Here is a 19,446-nt window from a genome sequence, read left to right on the forward strand (position 1 = left end):
CTCTTCCACGCGGGGTTGCAAGCGGCTCTCACGGGCCCGGTGGTGGGTGCTGCTGCTGCAGCCTGCCAGGTTCCGAGGCAGGAGGATCTGAGGCGGTAGCAGCCGCCTTGCCCCAGGAGTGGGGGGGGCTGTTTTCCCCTCCCCAGGGCGGGCGCAGGCGCCCCGCGCACAAGGGGAGGAAGCCGGCACGTGGCGCCGTGCAGCGCATGCGCGAACAGCGCCTCTTGCTCGGCGCCGCCCAGCTGGCGGGGCCCCGCCCTCTCCCGGAAGCAGCGCGAGGAGCGGCCGGGCCGTTTCCGCTGCGCCCGGCGCTGTTTGGTCCCGGCTGCCCCCGACATGGCGGCCCCGGGGCTGTCCAAGGCTGAGTATCTGCAGCGCTACCTGGGCGGGCCCGCGGCCGGGCCCCAGCGCGTGGGGCGCAAGCGCCGGAGGAAACCGCCGGGGAGCAGCGGCAGGGGGTGAGCGGCTCCCCCGTCCCCTGCCCGGGGCTGCCCGGTACCGCCCGGCTCCCCTCTGCCCGGTACCGCCCGGCTCCCCTCCCCCCGACACCCCTGGGGCTGCCCGGTACCGCCCGGCTCCCCTCCCCCCGACACCCCCGGGGCTGCCCGGTACCGCCCGGCTCCCCTCCCCCGACACCCCTGGGGCTGCCCGGTACCGCCTGGCTCCCCTCCCCCGACACCCCTGGGGCTGCCCGGTACCGCCCGGCTCCCCTCCCCCCTCCCCCCCCCCGGCTCTGCCCGGTACCGCCTGGCTCCCCTCCCCCCCCCCCCCCGACACCCCTGGGGCTGCCCGGTACCGCCCGGCTCCCCTCCCCCGACACCCCTGGGGCTGCCCGGTACCGCCCGGCTCCCCTCCCCCCCCCCGGCTCTGCCCGGTACCGCCCGGCTCCCCTCCCCCCCCCCCGGCTCTGCCCGGTACCGCCCGGCTCCCCTCCCCCCCCCCCCCCGACACCCCCGGGGCTGCCCGGTACCGCCCGGCTCTCCCCCCCCCCCCCCCCCCGACACCCCCGGGGCTGCCCGGTACCGCCCGGCTCTCCCCCCCCCCCCCCCCCGACACCCCTGGGGCTGCCCAGTACCGCCCGGCTCCCTTCCCCCCCTCCCCCCCCCCCCCCCCCCCCGGCTCTGCCCGGTACCGCCTGGCTCCCCCCCCGACACTCCCTCACCCGGTACCGCCTGGCTCCCTCCTCCCCTCCCTGGCTCCCCCCGCCACCACCTGGCTCCCCCCGCCTTGCGGCTGCCCGGAACCTCCCGGCTCCCCCCGACACCCCCGGCTCTGCCTGGTACCGCCCGGCTCCCCCCCCCCCCCGGCTCTGCCCGGTACCGCCTGGCTGCCCCCGACACTCCCTCGCCCAGTACCGCCTGGCTCCCTCCTCCCCTCCCCGGCTCCCTGCGGCTGCCCGGAACCTCCCGGCTCCCCCCGACACCCCCTGGCCTGGTACCCCTGCTTTGGGGCTGCCCGGTACCGCCCGGCTCCCCCCGGTACCCTCCAGCTCCCCCTGCCCCGGGATTGCCTGATACACCCCATGGCCCCACGACTGCCCAGTACCCCAGGAACCTTCGGTCTCCCCCCGCAGCTGGGTCCCCGTCCTCTGGGCTCTCTTGGCTGATGGGTCCCTGGTACTTCCTGTTGTCCCCCAACCCCAGCCTCCTCCCTTGGTGCCCTGGGCTCCTTCCTGCACTTCTGTCCTACCCCAAGGCCTCTCCTATCCTCTGAGCTCCCTAGATCCCCAATTCCTAGGTCTTCCCTTGCTCTGAGGATACCCCAGAACCCTTCCCCAGCCCCATGGATTCTCCTGTCTCTTTGAGACCCCCCAAAGGATTTCTCTCACTTTCACTTTGGAATCTCCTGTCCTTGGGATTCTTTTCATAACCTGTCCCTGCCTTGGGACAGGGGAGAGATTAAACTGGGGGGAAACTGTTTTTTGTATCACAGGCCACCGACCTCCCAAGGGGAAAGAACTGGTTGTGGGCCACATACAAACCCATGGGGGTGTGTGCACATGGAGGCAGGGGTCAACTTCAGGGTGCAGGAGGAGGACTCCAGACTGGGGCAGAGGATTGGGGTGTTGGAAGGGGTGAGGGCTCCAACTGGGCAGGCATGCTCTGGGGTGGGGCTGGGGACGAAGGGGTTGTGGTGCACAGTCTTGGCGGGGTGGGGAAGAGGGCTCACGGTTAGGGCAGGGGGTTGAAGTGTGGGGTACTTAACCATGGGCAGGTCCTATGTAGTGAGCCTAAGGCATGCTCCTCGCATGCCATTGCTCCTGCAGCCCCTTGGTAGAGGGGCTTCATGTACAGCCCTTGCCTGCAGGCAGCACCCTCACAGGCCCCATTGGTTGTGGTTCCTGGCCAGTGGGAACAGTGCCTGCGATGAGACTGTGGTGCTTTCTGTGTCATTGCAAGCTATTTCTGCCCAGCAGGGGAAAAGGGGAGAAACCAAGGCTCAGGGCAGTGGTGGGTAACCTGTGGCCAAGTGAGATTCTAGGTGTGGCCTACTAGATGTTTTGTTAGCTGTTGTCCACACACAGGGTTGCCGCATTCTGCTGGTTTTTGTCTGCACGGTTTTTTAAACTTAAAGTAAAGCACATGAAGTGAGATGCATGTTGATTGCACCCAGCATTATAAGAGTTGTGTACTCCCTCTGCATGCAAAGTGCTGTTTTGGTTCAGTCGGCAGACCCCGCGAATTCTAGGTACACAGGCGCAGTTAGCAGAACTGTTTGGTCCTGGAAGACTGTGTTGGTTATCACAGTCTTGTGGCCCACTAAGAGAAGGAGGGCCACAGCCTGTTCGCTACTCTAGTTTCCCCGCATTAGTTCAGGGCTTCTGGCATGTGGTATGAAGACTTGCAGCAGTCTGGTTGTAATTAAACATGGAACTGGATCCCCCTGCTTCTGAGAGGAAGGATCTCCAAGTAACCCCTTAAATATGGGGATCTACCAGGCATATCCTTGCCTCTGAGACAACCACCTCTGTGTCTACCCTTACCTACCGTGTGTGTGTTGGGGGATTGGGGTTTGTGTATATCCTTTTCTTGCTCCTCTTGCCCTGTTTCCAGGACGTGGAAAGATATATATCTAAAGTGGCTGGTTGCTCCTACCACAATAGACTCTGGGGATGCAAATAGCCACTTCTGTTATTGCCTTACTGAGAGCCCATCCTTTGCCTATCACCTGAACGGCATATGTGGGACACAAAATGTCCCTTTTTGCTTCATTCATTTGCTTTGTACTCTGAGGAGCCGTAGTAATTTTTTAATGCCACAATCTGTTACCTTTTTATCTTCAGGATGCGAATAGTGGATGATGATGTGAGTTGGAGTAGCATTTCTGCTGCGCAAGAGAAAGAGGAGGAGGAAGAGGATGACGGGGACCTTCCTGTGGTGGGTACTCGAGGGTAGGAGGTTATCAAAAACCCAAATCTTAATTTTATTGATCTCCCTTACAAACTTTTTGCCGTCATCCTGGGGAAAATACTTGCTCAATGCTGCCTGTACAAGTGGACAAAATGAGTAACTGCAGAGAGAGAGCTCATTAGCATTCCAGCAGGACTGATACTCTGTATTCAGATATTTTATATGTGCTTTGCAATAGATCTAGAGGATTAAACCAGAGTTGAGCGTTGTTCTGCTAGACCTTGTGCAACTGTCAGCCAAGCGAGCAGTTACTGTGGGAAGGGACTGCTATTTATTACATCTGAGTCTTGAAGTCAAACAAAGTAGCAGAACAACATTATACCAAAAGGAGAGATCAGCTGATCGTGAAGTGCTGCTGTTTTGTGAAGGGTTTTCAGAACTAGAAAGTAAAATTGACCAGTAGCATAAATGGCTGCAACTTTGTTGGTCTTTATCAGTGGCAGATTTGTCCCGGAGTGAATTTGAAAGATGTCAAACTGCCTTTGTGCAGCCACACTACAAGTCCCATAGAGAATGCAGGATGCCCAGCGTCAAGGTTTCAAAGTGCCTTTCAGTTACTATTATGCTTCAGCATATTCTCTTGTGCTTTGTCTAGTTCAGGCTCTGATGGCATGCCATAAGTAGGTAGTCTATAACTATCAACTTTAAATAAGATGTTGAGTTAACAATCATGATTGTTTGAGTTACCACAAGCAACTGAGATACTGAAAGATTTTTAGACTGATCAGTTTCACTTAAGTGAAACTGGTCAGTCTAATTAAAAATCTTTCAGTATCTCAGTTGCTGGTGGTAACTCACACAAAAATGATTTTTTTTTGCACTCAAACAAACATTATTTCTTCTTTTGCACTAGTCCATTTTCAGCGTCTTGTGAACAGACACTGTTTGGATCTAAAACTTTCCTTCAGACAAGTAAAAAGACATTTCCATTGGAATTGATAGCAAATGTTTGCTAAGTCCTGTTTTTATGCCAAATGTAAATGTTGAGCTTAGACAGCTAGATAAGGTGGGCCTTGTTTTAAATGAAAAAGCAGTAGCGGAGAATTGTTGCAAAACAAACGCACAACAGAGGAGAGAAATATTTTGGAAAGCTTTTTAAAACTACCCTTTGCAATGAGGTCAGATAAGCGTGTGCAATTGATGCTTTGAGCTAAACTAAGTAGCTTTAGTCAGGGTTGTTTTGTTGAGGGGCAGAAAACAACCCAGAGACTAACACATAGTCAGAAGCTTTAGTGGTATTGTATGTTTTGATATCAGCATGTAAGATGTCTGAGAAGCAGAGTAATGGAAGTGTACAGGTCTACCACATTAGTTTCCTGAGCGTGCTTGTTTATGAGAGCATAAAATTTCCTTGGTTGTAACTCTCCTACGTTACATTCAGGTGGCAGAGTTTATTGATGAGCGTCCAGAAGAAGTGAAGCGGATGGAAGAATTCCGGACTAATAACAAATGGAAGCTTTTAGGAGGTAAGTTGCGGTGGTGATTGTGGTTGTTTTAGCTCCAGCAAAGTATTCAGGTTTGTACAAACCTCGTAAATGTAGTATGTCCTTGTTCCATAGAATTTACACTTACGTGTAGGTGTGTAGAAGACAGGAAACCCTGGGTAACTCGGAGATGGGACGGGCTTAGATCTGATAGGGTTTTCATTCCATATTTCAATACACGTTTTCTTGCAGGCTGAACAGAAGAAATTAGCTTTCAAGAGGGACTCGACCAAAGAGAGGAAGTTGGGCTTGGAAGGGGTGTTTCACAGGACGGGGGCAGCATTGAACATTGAATGTGGATGGTGGTATAGGTTGAACCTCTCTCATCCGGTACTCTCAGGACCTGACCAGTGCTGGACAAGAGAATTTGCCGGACTACGGGCAGTCAATATTTTCTAGCAACTTACCAACACGTTCACTGCTTACTGGGCTCTTAGGAGACATTTAGAGGTAAATGACAACTAGATAACAGCACGGAACACTGAGAACCAGGACTGGTGGCAGCAAACAAACTTCATGGGACCACGTGAAAGTTGGCCACACCCACATTAAGTGATCATCTGGATTATGAATGTTGCTGGATGAGAGCGTTCCCAAGTAGAGAGGTTCAACCTGTAGAGAGAAATGAACAGAGGTTCAGGACTGACATTGCACAAGCACAGAGGGGCTGATGGGATACAGTAGGACAGAAGACAAGATGTAGGTTGGGGTGGGGGCAGGGTGGAGTTGTGAATGGGGTTGGAGATAAAGGCAAGAGCTTCAATTGCACTTCAGCAAGGAGGTGGCCTGCCATTGTCAGGTCATCATTAATGGAACTGAGGGTGGTAATGGGTGTGTTCGTCATCTATAGAAGATGAGAAGGCAGGGGCCTTCTTGGTTGTCTGCAGCTGTGTCTGACTACCTATTGAGCACATCTGGGCCAGCTGTCCTTCCTCGTCCCCTGAGTGTTCCTGGTTTCCTGGAGGAATCTAAGAGATGATTCTTTTCTGTTTTTTTTTTTTTTTTTAGATCAGAATGAAGATTCACAAAGCTCAGACTTTTCTCGAGCGGCCAGATCTACAGCAGGGTATGGGGCTTTGTCTGGGCTTGTGGTCACCTGGTTCTTTTTTATTTTGTACAATATTTGGTTTTCAGCGTCACCCCTTTTCTCCCAGAGTCACAGAGTTACAGTTTAGTCTTATGATGTATGTAAGGGATATATGATGATTGCTTTATTCACTGATAAAATGCATTCACCACTGTGGGAGGAAGCAGGAGTTGACTAATACAGCGTTCACAACACTTTAACGCAGGGTTAGCGGACTTATTCCATAGTCATTTAAATATGTCGGGAAAATGTCGGTCACTGTGTGCTGCTAAGCAAAACTGGAATGAGATGAGGACAGTCGAGTCCCCTCCTGTCCTTCCGACCTCAAGATATTTAAATTTTTACATGATGTTAGAAAACATTGAGTGCCCAGAAAATCTCGTTCAGTCTCTTATAATAAAGTGATTCTGGTAGAACAAAAATGCCAGCCAGGCTGGAACTCAGAGTACGCACGTGTAGAGGCCTTTTTGGGGTTTGTGGAGTTGTAGTAACAGATCAGAGGGTACAAGTTCAGCTGTTAACCTATGTGAATGTCTATCTGTGAAACCAAGAACCTATGATACAGTGAATTGGTAACTGGAACTTAATTCAGAAAGGCCGTTCATTAACACTCTTAAAACCTTGTTGGCTGATTTACAAACCTCTTGTTGTGTTTTTATGTCTAGCTCAGAAACCACAAAACAAAGGAGAATTAAACATGTGTCTGAACCATCACCTCCCAGGAGAGGTCGCCATGATTCACCTGAGCTTTCTCTGCCCAGGAAGCAGCGCCATGACTCTTCAGATGAGTCTCCACTCAGGAAGCAATGCCGCGACTCCCCGGACTTGTCGCCGCCCCGGCGGGGCCGCCGCGACTCCCCGGACTTGTCGCCGCCCCGGCAGGGCCGCCGCAACTCCCCGGACCCGTCACCCAAAAGAGTGCCTTTCGTGTCAGGGAAAAAAAGCAACAAAACTCTGGACAAATCGCAATTGGGAAGAGTCCAAGGAGAGCGAGCTCATCTGGGAGCGGGGTTTTCACATACATCCACATCACATCATAAGCGGCAGATCACTGCAGATCTTTCACCCCCCAGGAAGAACAGAGACAATTCTCATGTAGCCACATCACCGTCTCCGAGAAAGAGAACTGGATCACCTGATGGGCTGAAAAAACAGAGCAGCCAAAGAGGTGAGCATGTGCGACGGTGGTGGGCAATCTGCGGCCCATCAGGGTTCCACATTCAGCCCATGAGTCATTTTGTTTACTCTTGCTCACGTGCAGGACTGCCAGGTTCTGTTGGTTTCTATCTGTGTATTTTTTTCCTATTGTATTTTTTTCTGTTGGTAAATGACACACACATAAAGCAAGCACACGTGAAGTGAGGTGCGTGTTGATTGCACATTATGTTGATCGTGAGAGCCATGCACTCCCTCCCCAGCAAGTCAAAGCGCTGCTACGGTTCACCCCACAAATTCAAGGTGCACAAGCCCAGTTAGCAAAACTAACCTATCCTGGGAGACTGTCTTCGTTGCAACAATCTTGTGGCTCACTGAGATGGGGGTTCGCCCATGGGGTCCATGCACTAGGTGTATGAGGCCATCCAATGTGCTCTTGGGAGCAGCAAGGCACTCAAGTTTGTGTTCTTTTGAAACATTCGTAAGGCCCCAGTCTGTGAAAATGTTTGCCCACTGCTGCCAGCCGGGGGACTTGGAATCAATGTGGCACACTTCTTCTTCGTAAGTTACAGATGTTAGCACTTGCCTTACCTTACAACAAGCACAGAAGTCCCCAGTGTTGAATGTTTGGTAACAGTGAAGCTGTGTCTCGTAGTCCTGTTCTGCACAGGCTTAGCTATGGGTTTTTAGTCAATCCAGAGCACCTTAAAAGTCTGTGTCAAAGGTAAATGCTGAGTAAAGGGAACCTTGTGCACGGTGAAGAAGACATAAAATGTCAGCATACGTAAATATAATTTTTCTCCCTTACGGACAGTTGACTTAGCCCACGCCCGTGGGAAATAGCCTCATTCAGGAATGAAGTGGTTGGAGCAAAGCTGTTTATACCAAAGTACATACCAGTATTTTTATAGGTGGAAGAAGAGGGATTTTTCACTTTGATACAGAGGTCTAAAGGGAGGGCCCAGGACCGAGGGGTGTCTGCACTGTTACCACATGCCGCCTTTAACATCTTTTCTGGTTTCCAGGCTGGTTTGCTCAGCTCTGCAGGGATGCAGCTCAGACAGTAGCATGACTAGGCTTTTGTAGGGCTCCAAATCGTAATTCTTCTGTGATTATAATATAGGATGTTTATATTATTGCAGGCTCTTCTCCAGCCAATAAAAAGCCCAAACAGGCTCCATCACCTAAAAGGAGTCAGAGACGTGACTCTGATTCTTCATCGCCAAGGAAGAGTTTCCAGGACTGCTCTGATTCTGATCTTTCCCCACCACGGAGCAGTCGCAAACCAGGCCTGCTGCACCGTGACTCCCCCTCCAAACTCTCTCCTCCCAAGAGGAATTGGGACACCTCTTCAGATTCTGACTTATCTCCTCCCCGGAGGAGTCAGGCAGCTGGGAAGAAGGACCCTGGGTCCAGGAGCCCCTTGGCCCGCCTACCACCTTCTCGAGGCTCGGACTCTAAAAGATTTTTCCAGGAGGATAGAGGAGAGGACCAGAAGGTAAGCATGTAATGTACAAGTCTCCCTTGCTGCCCTCCCTGTGGTGAGCATTGCAAGGGGTGAATGAATATCTTTGTTCTCTTAACCCACTCATTCTTCTGTGTGTCTGCTGAGTGTGCTCACAAAGGGGCTGGTTTTTGCCCCGGGGAGGGAAGTGGCTTGGTGATGTGGACATCTCTCCTCAGAAGGGGAGTGAGGTTACGAGTGCATTCCATGGGCAGGCCTCCCAACTGCTTTCAGCTAGTGGTAATGTATGGTGTCCCTTTTTGGATTTGCAGGCCAGCCAGATGCTCTCTGGAGGTAAAGCTGGCTTGGTGTCAGCCAGTCTGCTACGGAAGGAACAGCAGGAGCTCAGGAGACATGATAAAAATAACAAACATTTGGAAGGTAGGGGTTTAATGAGACTGTAATGGACATCTACATGCTTTTGACCTACAGTCTGATTTCTCTGGCTCTTTCTGGGCATGTTGTAGGGGTGGGCCCTGGCTTAAATGCTTCTCTATGGGGTAGTATCTGGGCTTTACAAAAGGCCTTCAAGATCTGTGGGGCCTGCATGAGCTCCTTTGTTTTCAGTTTAAACTGATTTTTTTTTTTTTTTTTTTTACTGAAAAAGTTATGACTTTACATAACATGTGAGTATTAATCTTGTCTGATTTTCACCCCACTTTCATATCATTCAGATACGTAAAACAAAACCTGTTTTCTTCGGACAGTACAATACATAGCCTGATAGATATGTATGATGGTAACAGCAGTCTGTGTGTGTAAGCAAATCTGCCTGTTGCAATAAGGCTACGTGTTAGTGTAGACAATACATACAATAAAACCAAACAGGCATGCACGCAGGCTACAAACAGTGTGTGCATCCGAATGTACTGCTGAATTTTATGTCCGTCACATACACATTTCATGCCATGAGAAGATCATGGTTTAAAGATTTGACACACTAAAATGGGAAGAAAATGCAAATCTTTAGCAGAATACTTTTCAGAACACGAGGAAGTAATCAACAGTTTTAAAAAACAAAAACAGGAGAAAAGAATTAAGTTGAGTGTATGCACTGCAAATGGTGTGACCCAGTTATTAAAGGTAGATATTTATAGGCTAATAGTTCTAAGTTTACAACAGTAAACTGTTTGCTCAAATGAAAAGTGTTATTTGGGAATTAGAGGGATCTTGTTTTCTTAAACTCAGAAGCGGCACTGGGTTTTGAGTTCTGTTTTAATTCTGTAGCAAACCACGTTAATGAATGGAACTCAGAGCATTAATTGACTTAATACTTTCTGTTCACCAAAATAAACCCCATATTTACCTAGAAATATTATAGTAAAATCTCTGTTATCCGGCACCCTGGGGAGCTAGACTTGCCGGATAATCCAACATGCCAGATGGTGGAATGGGGATGGTGGCCTCATTCTACTGGTCCCGCTGCCACCAGACAGTACCTTTCACAGCCCTTTCACAGCATGCCAGTTAATACAATGTGCCGGTTTTCTGGGTGCTGGATAACCAAGCTTTTCCTATAGTAGTTTTTTTGCACTGTTTTTTCACCTGGCTTTTAGTGTTTTGGTAATAAACACTGAGAAATTCCTGGGAACACTGAAAAAGAAGGGCCCTGGGCCTGTGACGTAAATGAGTCAATTAAATGGAAATGGTGGAGCGCCACTCCTCATGAAGGAACAATGGCGAGAGCTGGAGCATTGGGGACGTGCATAGGGTGCTACACAGGCTCAGTGAGCATTTTGTGAAAGAGCGGGATCAGAGAGAGATTTGAAGGACCTTACCTACAAGGACAGTCGTGATCAGTGGCTAGAGACTGTGTTGGTGAGGATGGTTCTCTCATTATTGGTTGGTGGTCTTTTTCTGAGGTTGAAATACTTAAAGAATAAAAAAAAGCACATCAGCCAACCGAACCCAAAGCCTCTTGAAGGGAGGTGAAGTGGAGAGTCAAACTGACTGAGATTTTGGAAGTGTTGTAAAATGACTAACCCACAACTTCTCCGTTTTCCAGATGAGTCCCAAAATGCTGAAACAGTCTTTCGAGACAAGTCGGGCCGCAGGAGGGACCTTACACAGGAACGACTTGAACAGCAGAAGAAGGTGGAGGCGAAATCTGAGAGAGACGAACTCTATGCCAAGTGGGGCAAGGGGTAAGGAGCCCTGGAGTTTAGTAGCAGACTGCTCAGTCCTCCTGTAGCGTGGCAGAACATCCCTTCCTCCTCATGGTGTAGAGTTTCGATGCCAACAAAGGTGACGGTTGTGGTGTAGGTTTTATTGATACGGATGCAGACCCACTACGCTGAGACCCCTGGACTCCTTTCCTGGGAGCTTTGAGATCCTGGATTTGAACCTGTGATCTGGATCCGAGATGTTCTCTGTCATGTTAGAGATCTCTTGAATCTTCTGTCCCGCCCTGCTGTGTGCCTTGTGCATTCCTTGGTAGCCCAGGATTGCACTCAGCCAAGCATACTGAGCAAGCAACCGGATGCATTCTGGGACTGACTTGTTCTGGTGTAAAGCTTCGTGTGTTTCTTTCCCAGCCTGGCTCAGAGTAGGCAGCAACAGCAGAATGTGGAGGATGCAGTAAAGGAGATGCAGAAGCCACTGGCTCGTTATATCGATGACAAAGACTTGGATCAGATGCTTCGAGAGCAGGAAAGAGAAGGGGACCCCATGGCCAACTTCATCAGAAAGAGGAAGGCCAAAGAGAGCAAGGAGAAGAAAGGTGGGTTTGTCCTTTGGGCAGTTCAGTGCTGCGGTGATGGACTGGTGAACCAAGCTGCTGCTAATACACACACAGCACAAGACATAGCTTGATGGCTCAGTCCGTTTCTGGTGGACGTTAGCGCAATGTGGTAGTGGCTCACTATATGGCTGTTGGCCACCTGAGTTCTGGTTGGCTGAGACCCCAGATGAACAAAAGTCTTCTGCTTTTGGGGACCAGCGGGCTTAAACAAGATGAAAGGTATTATTTGGGAGTTGCCCCCTGACTAGTGGTCAGCCCTCAGTGGGCTGTCTGCATTCAGTGCACGTGCAGATTCGCTGCTTCAGACTGATGTTAACATACCTACCTGCATGAGTAGGCTGAAATAGTAATGGGATTTCTTGCTGCTTTTCTCCACCTTTAGAAAAGCCCAGGTACAACGGACCAGCACCTCCTCTCAACAGGTTTAACATATGGCCTGGGTATCGCTGGGACGGAGTGGACAGGTGAGCATTCCTGAGACCGTGCTAGGGGCAATATAAGAGCAATAGATGGGCCTCTGCCCTGAAAAGCTTATGTTCAAGGGATGACCTCAATGCTGGTGTGGGGAAAGCATTCTGGACTACCCGCATGCCAGACATTTTCATGCAGTCATTCGCCTTAATGAGCTTCCAGAGCTTTTATTTATTCTGTGAATTTCGTGTCAGGGTCAGGTGCTGGAACAGCGCCCTGGAACCAGCACAATAGGGGCAGCAGGGTAGACAGTGCTGCAGGCTGCTGCTTAGAGCTGGTTGAATATTGGGAGATGAAAAATGGGTTTTCAGTGGTACAGAAATGTTTATATTTGCAATTTGAAAAATAGTTAGTTAAATTGAAATGACAGATTACTGGGTTTCAGTGTTTGGCATGCACAGCCCTATCTCACTTCCCCTTTCCCACCCTCCCCTTCTTTTTTCCCTGCTAAGGTGGGAGGAGGGCCCCAACCAGGCTTTTCCATAGTGAATATAAAGAATGTTTTATTAGTTTGAAGAATCAAAAATTTCTAAGAGATGTTTTTTCCACAGAAAATACCGTTTCTCACTGTCCATGTTCCTCCCCAGTGCTAGTATGAGCGGGGAGACCAAGCTCTGTGGTTTATCAGTCTTGTCAACGTGGGGGTGTTCAGCTTTGCAGCCTGGACAGCTGACATTAGAAAGCGACCCACCCAATTCGCTGCACAGTGGCCACCGAGCTGCCACCAGATGGCTTCAGTTGTTGTTAACTACTGAGGGGGGCGAGACAGAGTCAGTAATCCAGAAATGGAAGGGGGCTTGAGCTGTGCGAAATGACATGGAAAGGTATGTTATCCACCAACCCACATTCTTGTTGGTATTATTTCATAGGTCCAATGGCTTTGAACAGAAGCGCTTTGCCAGGCTGGCCAGCAAGAAGGCAGTTCAGGAGCTTGCATATAAGTGGAGTGTTGAGGACATGTGAACAAGAGAGAGCCAGATGTATGACAGCTCCTGGCTCTGCAGAGGGGAGGAAGAGAACCCTCAGTACACCTAATGCTGTTGAAGGAGCTGTAGGTAATGGCTCATTCTTCCTTGAACACATCCTTTCCCAAGCGCTCGGTGTTAAACAGGACTAGCTCGGGTGGCAAGGCTGCTTCTACAGGAAGCACAAGCTGATCGTGGGAAGAGGAAGACAAGTCGCTCTCTCCAGTCAGTCAGAGTGGAGTAGGGAGAAACCTGAACACTCAAACTTCTACAGCTTTACCGTGAGCAGCTGGAAGGCTGAAGGCAGAGGGAAATTCAGGAGCAGTTGTGCTTTCTTGGACCTGCTTTGAGATGCAGAGGAGACACCAGTTTCTGGCATTAAATGTTTTTAAGAGATTATAAATACATTTGTAACCCTATTTTCAGCCAACCTCTTGCCCTTAGAAGTGTTTTTGGGATCTGCTGATTTTCAGTTGTCCCAAGTCTCAGGGTCTTCTAGGGGTGCAGAGAGGAGTAAAGGAAATGCTTCCATAGAATAAGTGTGCTTTTACGTGTCCAGATTGTAACCTGGAAGTGGAGATTTCCCCTGGCGGGGGGGTGTCACCAAACACGTATTTGTTGGCAGCAATTGCATCTCTGGCTTTAACACCATCAGCTGGCTTGTTGCTGTTGTGCCTGGCAAGTCTGCTCGATGTCACTGCTAAGGAGCATGATGCTGCTCTTCTGTCCTGCAGCATGTGGATTCACTGCCTCTCAGTGAAAGTTGTGAGCAGCAGCCCCTCGCTGCCTTAGAACTAAGTAGGTGAATATTTTCTACCATGCCTGGATCCACATGGTCACTGTTTGGTCCCTTCCTAAATGGGGTTTTTGAAGAGTGGAGTATAGGGGAGAAACTCTGGTTGTATTTGACAACTAACTCATTCTGGTTGCACTCTAGCAACTGGTTTTGTCAGGATGCTGTTAAAGATGGGTATAAATGTGTCACCCTAATGCCATATTCTTTTGAGCATCTTACAGCAGTGGGTCGATCTCTGCTGAGCTAACTTGACAGTTGTGTAGTCACAGCTTTGTGGTCTGCATGTTTCTTTAAGTCTGAAATCTAATTTTCAGAAAAGCCAATTGCTTTGCTTCCATAAAACTTGCCAAGACTCTGAGCCACAGTGAAAGTAGAGACAGTCTTTGGCCAGGTCCCTGCTGTTGAGAAGGTACCTCTGACATCAAAGGCAGCAGAGTTGTCTCTTTGTTTATTTGCATAGAGAATGTGTCAGTGCCCCAGCTATTTCCAGGGACAGTTCTTCCCTTAGGAGCAGTCTGGGTCTTGGGATAGGAACAAGGCTTTTCTGGTTCTTGATGCTGTATGAAGGTGCTGGTGGGAGGTACAGTCAAAAGGTTCTCGGGGGGGGGAAAGTGATTCTTGGGGTGGAGCTTTCTCCTTGTCAGAAGGTGATGCTCCTTCTCAACTTAACGTTTCATTTCGAACAGTCTTGGAATGTGGACATACCATTGTAAATAATGACTGTTTTTGAACTGGGTCTGCGTCTGGTATGTTTTTTAAACTAAACCTACCTCAGGGAGTAAGTTGGCCTAGGCATGTCTCTTGGGGTTGGAGTTTTTCACACTTCTGAGACAAGTTGTACTGATTTAAGTTCTAAAGGAACACGAGCCTCCAAAGACAGATACACATACAGGATAAACTTCTAAGTGGGGGAGACAGTGTCTTCTGATCTTTCACTAGAATGAGCATTAAGTTTGAGTTGAGGGGGGGGGAAAAATGAACCTTTGCATTTTTTAAGGCCATGTAAGCTGTAGACTTCTGTCCCCTTGAGATACAGGTATTGCCATGAATTTTTGGTTTTGACATCTGTTTTTTCCTGATAAGTCATGTACTGCGGACACTTCTGCTGTTCCAGCCTTGCAGAAAACTGCTGGTGGGGATTGTACAGGGAGGAACACAACTTTTTCTTTTGTTGAGGAGCACATATCCATCTAATCAGGACCGTTTAAGTGTTAACACTGAGCATACCCAGTTTATTATCTTTTAAAATAAAATGCAAAATAGGCTAATGCAATCAGAAAGCGAGTGTTAAAATAGAAATGTAAGATATTAGGGGTACTATTCTTACAGAATACTTAAAGTACAATGAAATTAGTTGCAATTATTGTATAATTTCAACAGCTACTGCATCTGTATGGCTGTGTCTTAAAGAAATCACATCCATGCCCAACAGCTGAGTGAATGAGAGCTGTTCTGAGTGTGTGTCTGCACAGCGATCAGAGATGTGATCACTTACCTGCTCTAGTTTTAATAGTAGCTTGGATAAAAGGCAACAAAGATGTGCAAGGCTGTATGAGCCTGTTGAGAACCCTTAGTATGTCCTTGTGCTGTTGCATCTTTCATTTTTAGCCTTGTTAGCTAGATGAAAGTTACTGTGGGTATTCCTATGCAAGCTGCAATCACCCGTCTGCATTGGAAGCATACTCAGTCTGAGGTCTGAGCTTGCCGTTTCAATGCTGCGAAGATGCACAAAACCACAACCTGATAGATTTGTCTCGTAATTGTTTGCCCGGTAGCATTGTGGTGACAGAGGTTAGGTGGTTGAGGAAACTGGATCAACACTGCACATCCGGCTTTAATGGGCACAAGAGAATTCATTGCTGCTGTCGCTGGATCAAGTGCAAACGACAGAAGAGGAGCGGGACTGGATCACGAGAGAGTCCTGCTTGGTTTCTGCCAGCTGCGATTCTGGGCTTCCCCGGATGCTGCTCACTAGGGGGCTGGGACATAAGGCAGCAAGCGTGCGCTGCCCGGGCCGCATTCGGAATGCTCAGGGTTAAGTCGGTGAAGGCTAGGAAGGGTGGCTTTCCTCCACCCTTTGCTGTTGCAGATGGGCCTCCCCTGGGTGAGTGGCAGAGCACCTATCCTGCCTGGTAGCAGTAAGGTGCCCAGCTCCAGGGGCCTTCGCACCTCCCAGCCCCTGCTCTTGGAGCAAGAGGGTTCTTCACTCTGCTCATGATTCCCTGGATGTTTGCGCCATGCTCCTGCTCCACTCCTCTGTAACCTGCCCATCAGCTTCCTTTGCCCCAGGTGACAACTCCTTTCTCCGCTGCCCATCATGTTAGTGCCACTCTTCTGTCTTTAAAGGTGATATTTGGCAGCTACCATCCTACCAGCCCTGCCTTGGTCTTAGATCCCCCTCTCGCCATGCATCTAGTCAGATCAGAAACTCTGCAGGGCAGGGTCTGTGCCTGGCTCGGGAGTCTGGACAGCGCCTGGCCCTGCAGGACTCTGACAAATAGGAATTGGCTGATGTTTCCTCAAGTACATTATCAAGAATAGGATAGTGGTGCCTCTCTCTATCGTCTCTCGCTGTGGGGCAGGAACCCAACTGGAATTTGTCTGGTGTGTAAAGCTGCACCAAGGCTATTTCCTGCACACTCCTTTTGCATGACCAAAGGTCTCCTTAGCGTTATGTGAGTGGTCCGCCCTGGCATCCTTTTAGGTTTCGGAGCTGTCTCTTGCCCCCACTGCAATTCCAGAGGTCAGATGTAGATGCCTTCGTGGGGGTCGCCTTGCCGGATTCGGGGCTGGATTCCCCAGTCCCTCCAGGAGAACTTGTGGGCCATGGAATCAATAAACTTTGCAGGGAGGGATCTCAACACCATTGGGGGTCACTGGATGGTCTCCAGAGGCTTGTGCAATGGCAGAGGCCAATAAGAAAGCTGGAAAGAGACACGAGAGGGTCACAATAACAAGCTCTTGATAGCACTTCTCAGCTGTAGGTGGGAAAGTAGAGGGGGCTGATGTTTTGGAAGGATTTAGCACCTGAGGGCTCCCAGAGTGAACACCGAAGAGTTCTCCTTTCTCCCAAGTCTGTCCCTTGGGACTGGAGAATGTGGTGATAGGAAATGCCACTTGCTGAGCTGGGGTGGGCTGGCCCGGCCCAGTGTCAGATTTATACGTACAGTATATTAATGTGTTGCTATGACCTCCGGGGCAGAGGGAGCCAGCCCATTTCTGCCATGTGGACTCTGGACAGGACAACAGCTATGGAAATGGCATGGCTATCTGTGGGTGAGGGTTCCGACAGTATCCCCTCCAGCTTCCCTTTCTTCCACAATCAGCATCACTGTAATATGGGATTCTCCAGCCACAGGGCACAAAGCAATCACTGCACCTCAGCACACAGGACAAGGGGTGCTCAGATATGAGCCCTACCTCATGCTGCACACTGGCTTAATGCAAAATATAAATCTCTGAACTTCTGGCATGGCTCATCTGTGGGAATTGCAGGGCCAGCAACCCTTTACAAGCACTGGTTCATTAAGGAAGAGCTTTTCAGAGCCCTACAGCCTGTGTTGCAAAGGAGTATTCTGGTTCCTCTTTTACAGACAGCAGGGGAAGAAACTTGCCCAAGGTCACAAAACAAGTCAGTGGCAAGGCTGGGAGTTACTGGAGGCACCCTGAGTCTGAGGCCTTGTGCACTAATCACTGTATTTATACAGTGCGCCAGAGAATTTTTCTCATTCAGTGAAATTAACTTCTCCATGTGTCCCTTGAGCTCCATTAACCCCGCTCGCCTTTCCCTCGCGCTACCTGGGTCGCTGTGTCTCTGCTGAATTTTCCAGCTTGTGCTCTGCCAGCTCCTCTTTCAGTTTCCTGGGGCTGGCATGAGGGAATGTGCAGGTGTCCCAGCCCTGGAAGCTTTCCCTCTGCACCGTCTGAAAATGGAACAATGCTGACTTGCCTTATTTGGTAAGCGTGTGAGTTAATAGCCAGGAATTAATGTTTGCCTGCTGGGCAATGTTCACCTGAGGACCTCACAGGCCTAAACAATGTAAAATATAGGAACAAAATCATGTTTTCTTCCCAAAACTCATTTCTGCGGTTGGATGCTGCTGCCTTCAGCAATAGCTCTTCAGACTGCAATTCAAGGTGCATAGAGGGGAAGAAGGCCTGGGTGCCAGCTCTCTGTTAAAGACTGCTGCCCCACGGAACTACAGCCACCTTGTTGTAACTCCATGACAAACCCCTTGTTCTGCCCAGTGTTTCCCCATTCCAAACCCTACCCAGGCGGTTACCTGGTGGCTGCACTCACCTGAAGCCCTCGTTGATTGCCAGGTTGTCCAGAGGTGGCAGAGCAGACTGAGTCGGTGCATCTAACAAGCTGTGTGCTGGGAAATCACTGTGGTACGTGGTCAGGTGTTCTGTCTCAGCTCGCTTCCCTGCAGGCACTAGTCCTCTACTGTAGGACTGGCCTACCCTCTTCCCTAAGGGCACAGACTGGTAGGTTGTCATGCCATGCTTACCTGTGAAACAGACAGCAACATGCTGGCCCATACTGCAGTGGTAGGGGTTAGTCTTAAGAGTGGCTACCCCTCTCTATGAGAGCAGGGGCTTGGAGTTTACACTCCTGCAGGGTTTGGCTGCCTTGCCATGTCTGAGTTGCAGAAAGCAAGAGCAGCCCCTAGCTTAGGCCAAGTTAATGAGAGGATACAGCTCACAGCGGCTCTCTAACTGGTTAGACCATAAACACTGCCTGGAGGCTGGAAAACTCTTCCCCAGCAGCTCAGAGAGTCCAGCGCCAGCTCAGCACTTGGCCAGCCCCTTGGCCAGCAGCTGGGGTGTGACAGGGAAAGGGCTTCCCCGCCCCCCGCTCGTGCTCAGCTCTCCGGTGCTGTGCATCCTGTATTTCCTGCATAGTACCTGGGTGCCTGGCCTTGACCATGTCTGTATAACAAGGGGCAAGGAGCCTCAGAGCTCAGGTTCTTCAGCGCTCATGCCACAGTGCTGAGACAAAACACGGAGCCCCTGGGAAGTGTTCTGCACTTCTGAACATGAGCTGCCACAGCCACACAGCTGGACTTAGCCCCTAACGTGAGCCCCAGGCCATGGACTCTTACTTGCAGCGTAGGGGTAGCCCTAGACCACTGGGCCCATCCAACACCTCCTGTGTGGCCCTGAGGATGCCACATGGGCCACAGGTTGAGTGCCCCTGCCCTAGGCTGTATCACTGGGGGAGCACCTGCCAAAGGACGCAGTTGTGGGCCAGCTGGCCCTTTAAGGAGAGCTGGGCTGAGCCTTGCTGTGAGCTGGCAGCTGTGGCCAGCTGAAGGCAATATGGGACAATGCTAATGATTGGTCTCAGCTGGGGGACTGGCAGCAGGTACACGGAGCAGAGGACTCAGCCGGTGGGAGCAGCTCTGCACAGGGAGCTGAGGAGAGCAGTGGGCAGCTTTTCAGGCAGGAGGTAGGCACAAGCGCCAACCGGCTGCAAGCTGCAGGCAGGGGGTTTGAATGCTGCAAAGCCAGGGGCACCTGCATGGGTGGGGGGCAGGCCTGTGCTAAGGAGAGGGGGTCAGAGGGCTGCAGGGCCAGGGGCTGGGCAGGGCTTGTGGAAGGAACCCATGACACCAGCAGCGCTGGAGGCAGGGTTGGCAGGCAGCTGTGGGTGTGTAGGACAGCCCCAGCAGGGTCAAAGCCTGGGCGGCCCAGGTGGCTGTGGGGCTGGGAGCTGTGACCCTCTGCGTGCCCTTCGCCGGTGAGCTGTGCCCGGAGGCCTCTGGTCTGCTCCGTCTGGGGGGCGGGGGAGTTTCTCAGTGTGCTCTTCCTTGGCTCCTGTGTGGAGAAAA

General features: G+C 50.7%; 1 protein-coding gene and 1 pseudogene across 2 annotated transcripts; one reads left to right on the forward strand and one right to left on the reverse strand.

The window, feature by feature from the left end:
• Positions 1–284: 284 nt before the first annotated feature.
• BUD13 (BUD13 spliceosome associated protein) lies at positions 285–15,009 on the forward strand. Of its 2 annotated transcripts, XM_074976837.1 has the most exons (11): positions 285–458; positions 3,284–3,377; positions 4,792–4,876; positions 5,903–5,960; positions 6,647–7,149; positions 8,279–8,634; positions 8,913–9,021; positions 10,646–10,784; positions 11,175–11,359; positions 11,763–11,844; positions 12,721–15,008. In XM_074976837.1, exons 1-11 carry the CDS (start codon positions 337–339, stop codon positions 12,812–12,814), a joined length of 1,827 nt encoding a protein of 608 aa, XP_074832938.1. In that variant the 5' UTR covers positions 285–336; the 3' UTR covers positions 12,815–15,008. The 2 variants fall into 2 exon arrangements, with proteins under 2 accessions (XP_074832938.1, XP_074832939.1); XM_074976838.1 differs by lacking the exon at positions 285–458 and having other exon boundaries at positions 3,325–3,377; positions 6,652–7,149; positions 12,721–15,009.
• Positions 15,010–15,485: 476 nt separating this feature from the next.
• Positions 15,486–18,542, reverse strand: LOC142001475 (uncharacterized; annotated as a pseudogene).
• Between the last annotated feature and the right edge of the window lie 904 nt (positions 18,543–19,446).

The sequence above is a fragment of the Carettochelys insculpta genome, chromosome 25 (assembly GCF_033958435.1).
Source record: "Carettochelys insculpta isolate YL-2023 chromosome 25, ASM3395843v1, whole genome shotgun sequence".
Classification (NCBI taxonomy): Eukaryota; Metazoa; Chordata; order Testudines; family Carettochelyidae; genus Carettochelys; species Carettochelys insculpta.

Bases quoted from the DNA above. Each gene is read 5' to 3' on its own strand.
- BUD13 (XM_074976837.1), top strand. From the start codon at position 337: ATGGCGGCCCCGGGGCTGTCCAAGGCTGAGTATCTGCAGCGCTACCTG. The intron at 8,635-8,912 runs GTAAGCATGTAA...TTGGATTTGCAG, and splicing joins ATAGAGGAGAGGACCAGAAG to GCCAGCCAGATGCTCTCTGG. The intron at 9,022-10,645 runs GTAGGGGTTTAA...TCCGTTTTCCAG, and splicing joins AAATAACAAACATTTGGAAG to ATGAGTCCCAAAATGCTGAA.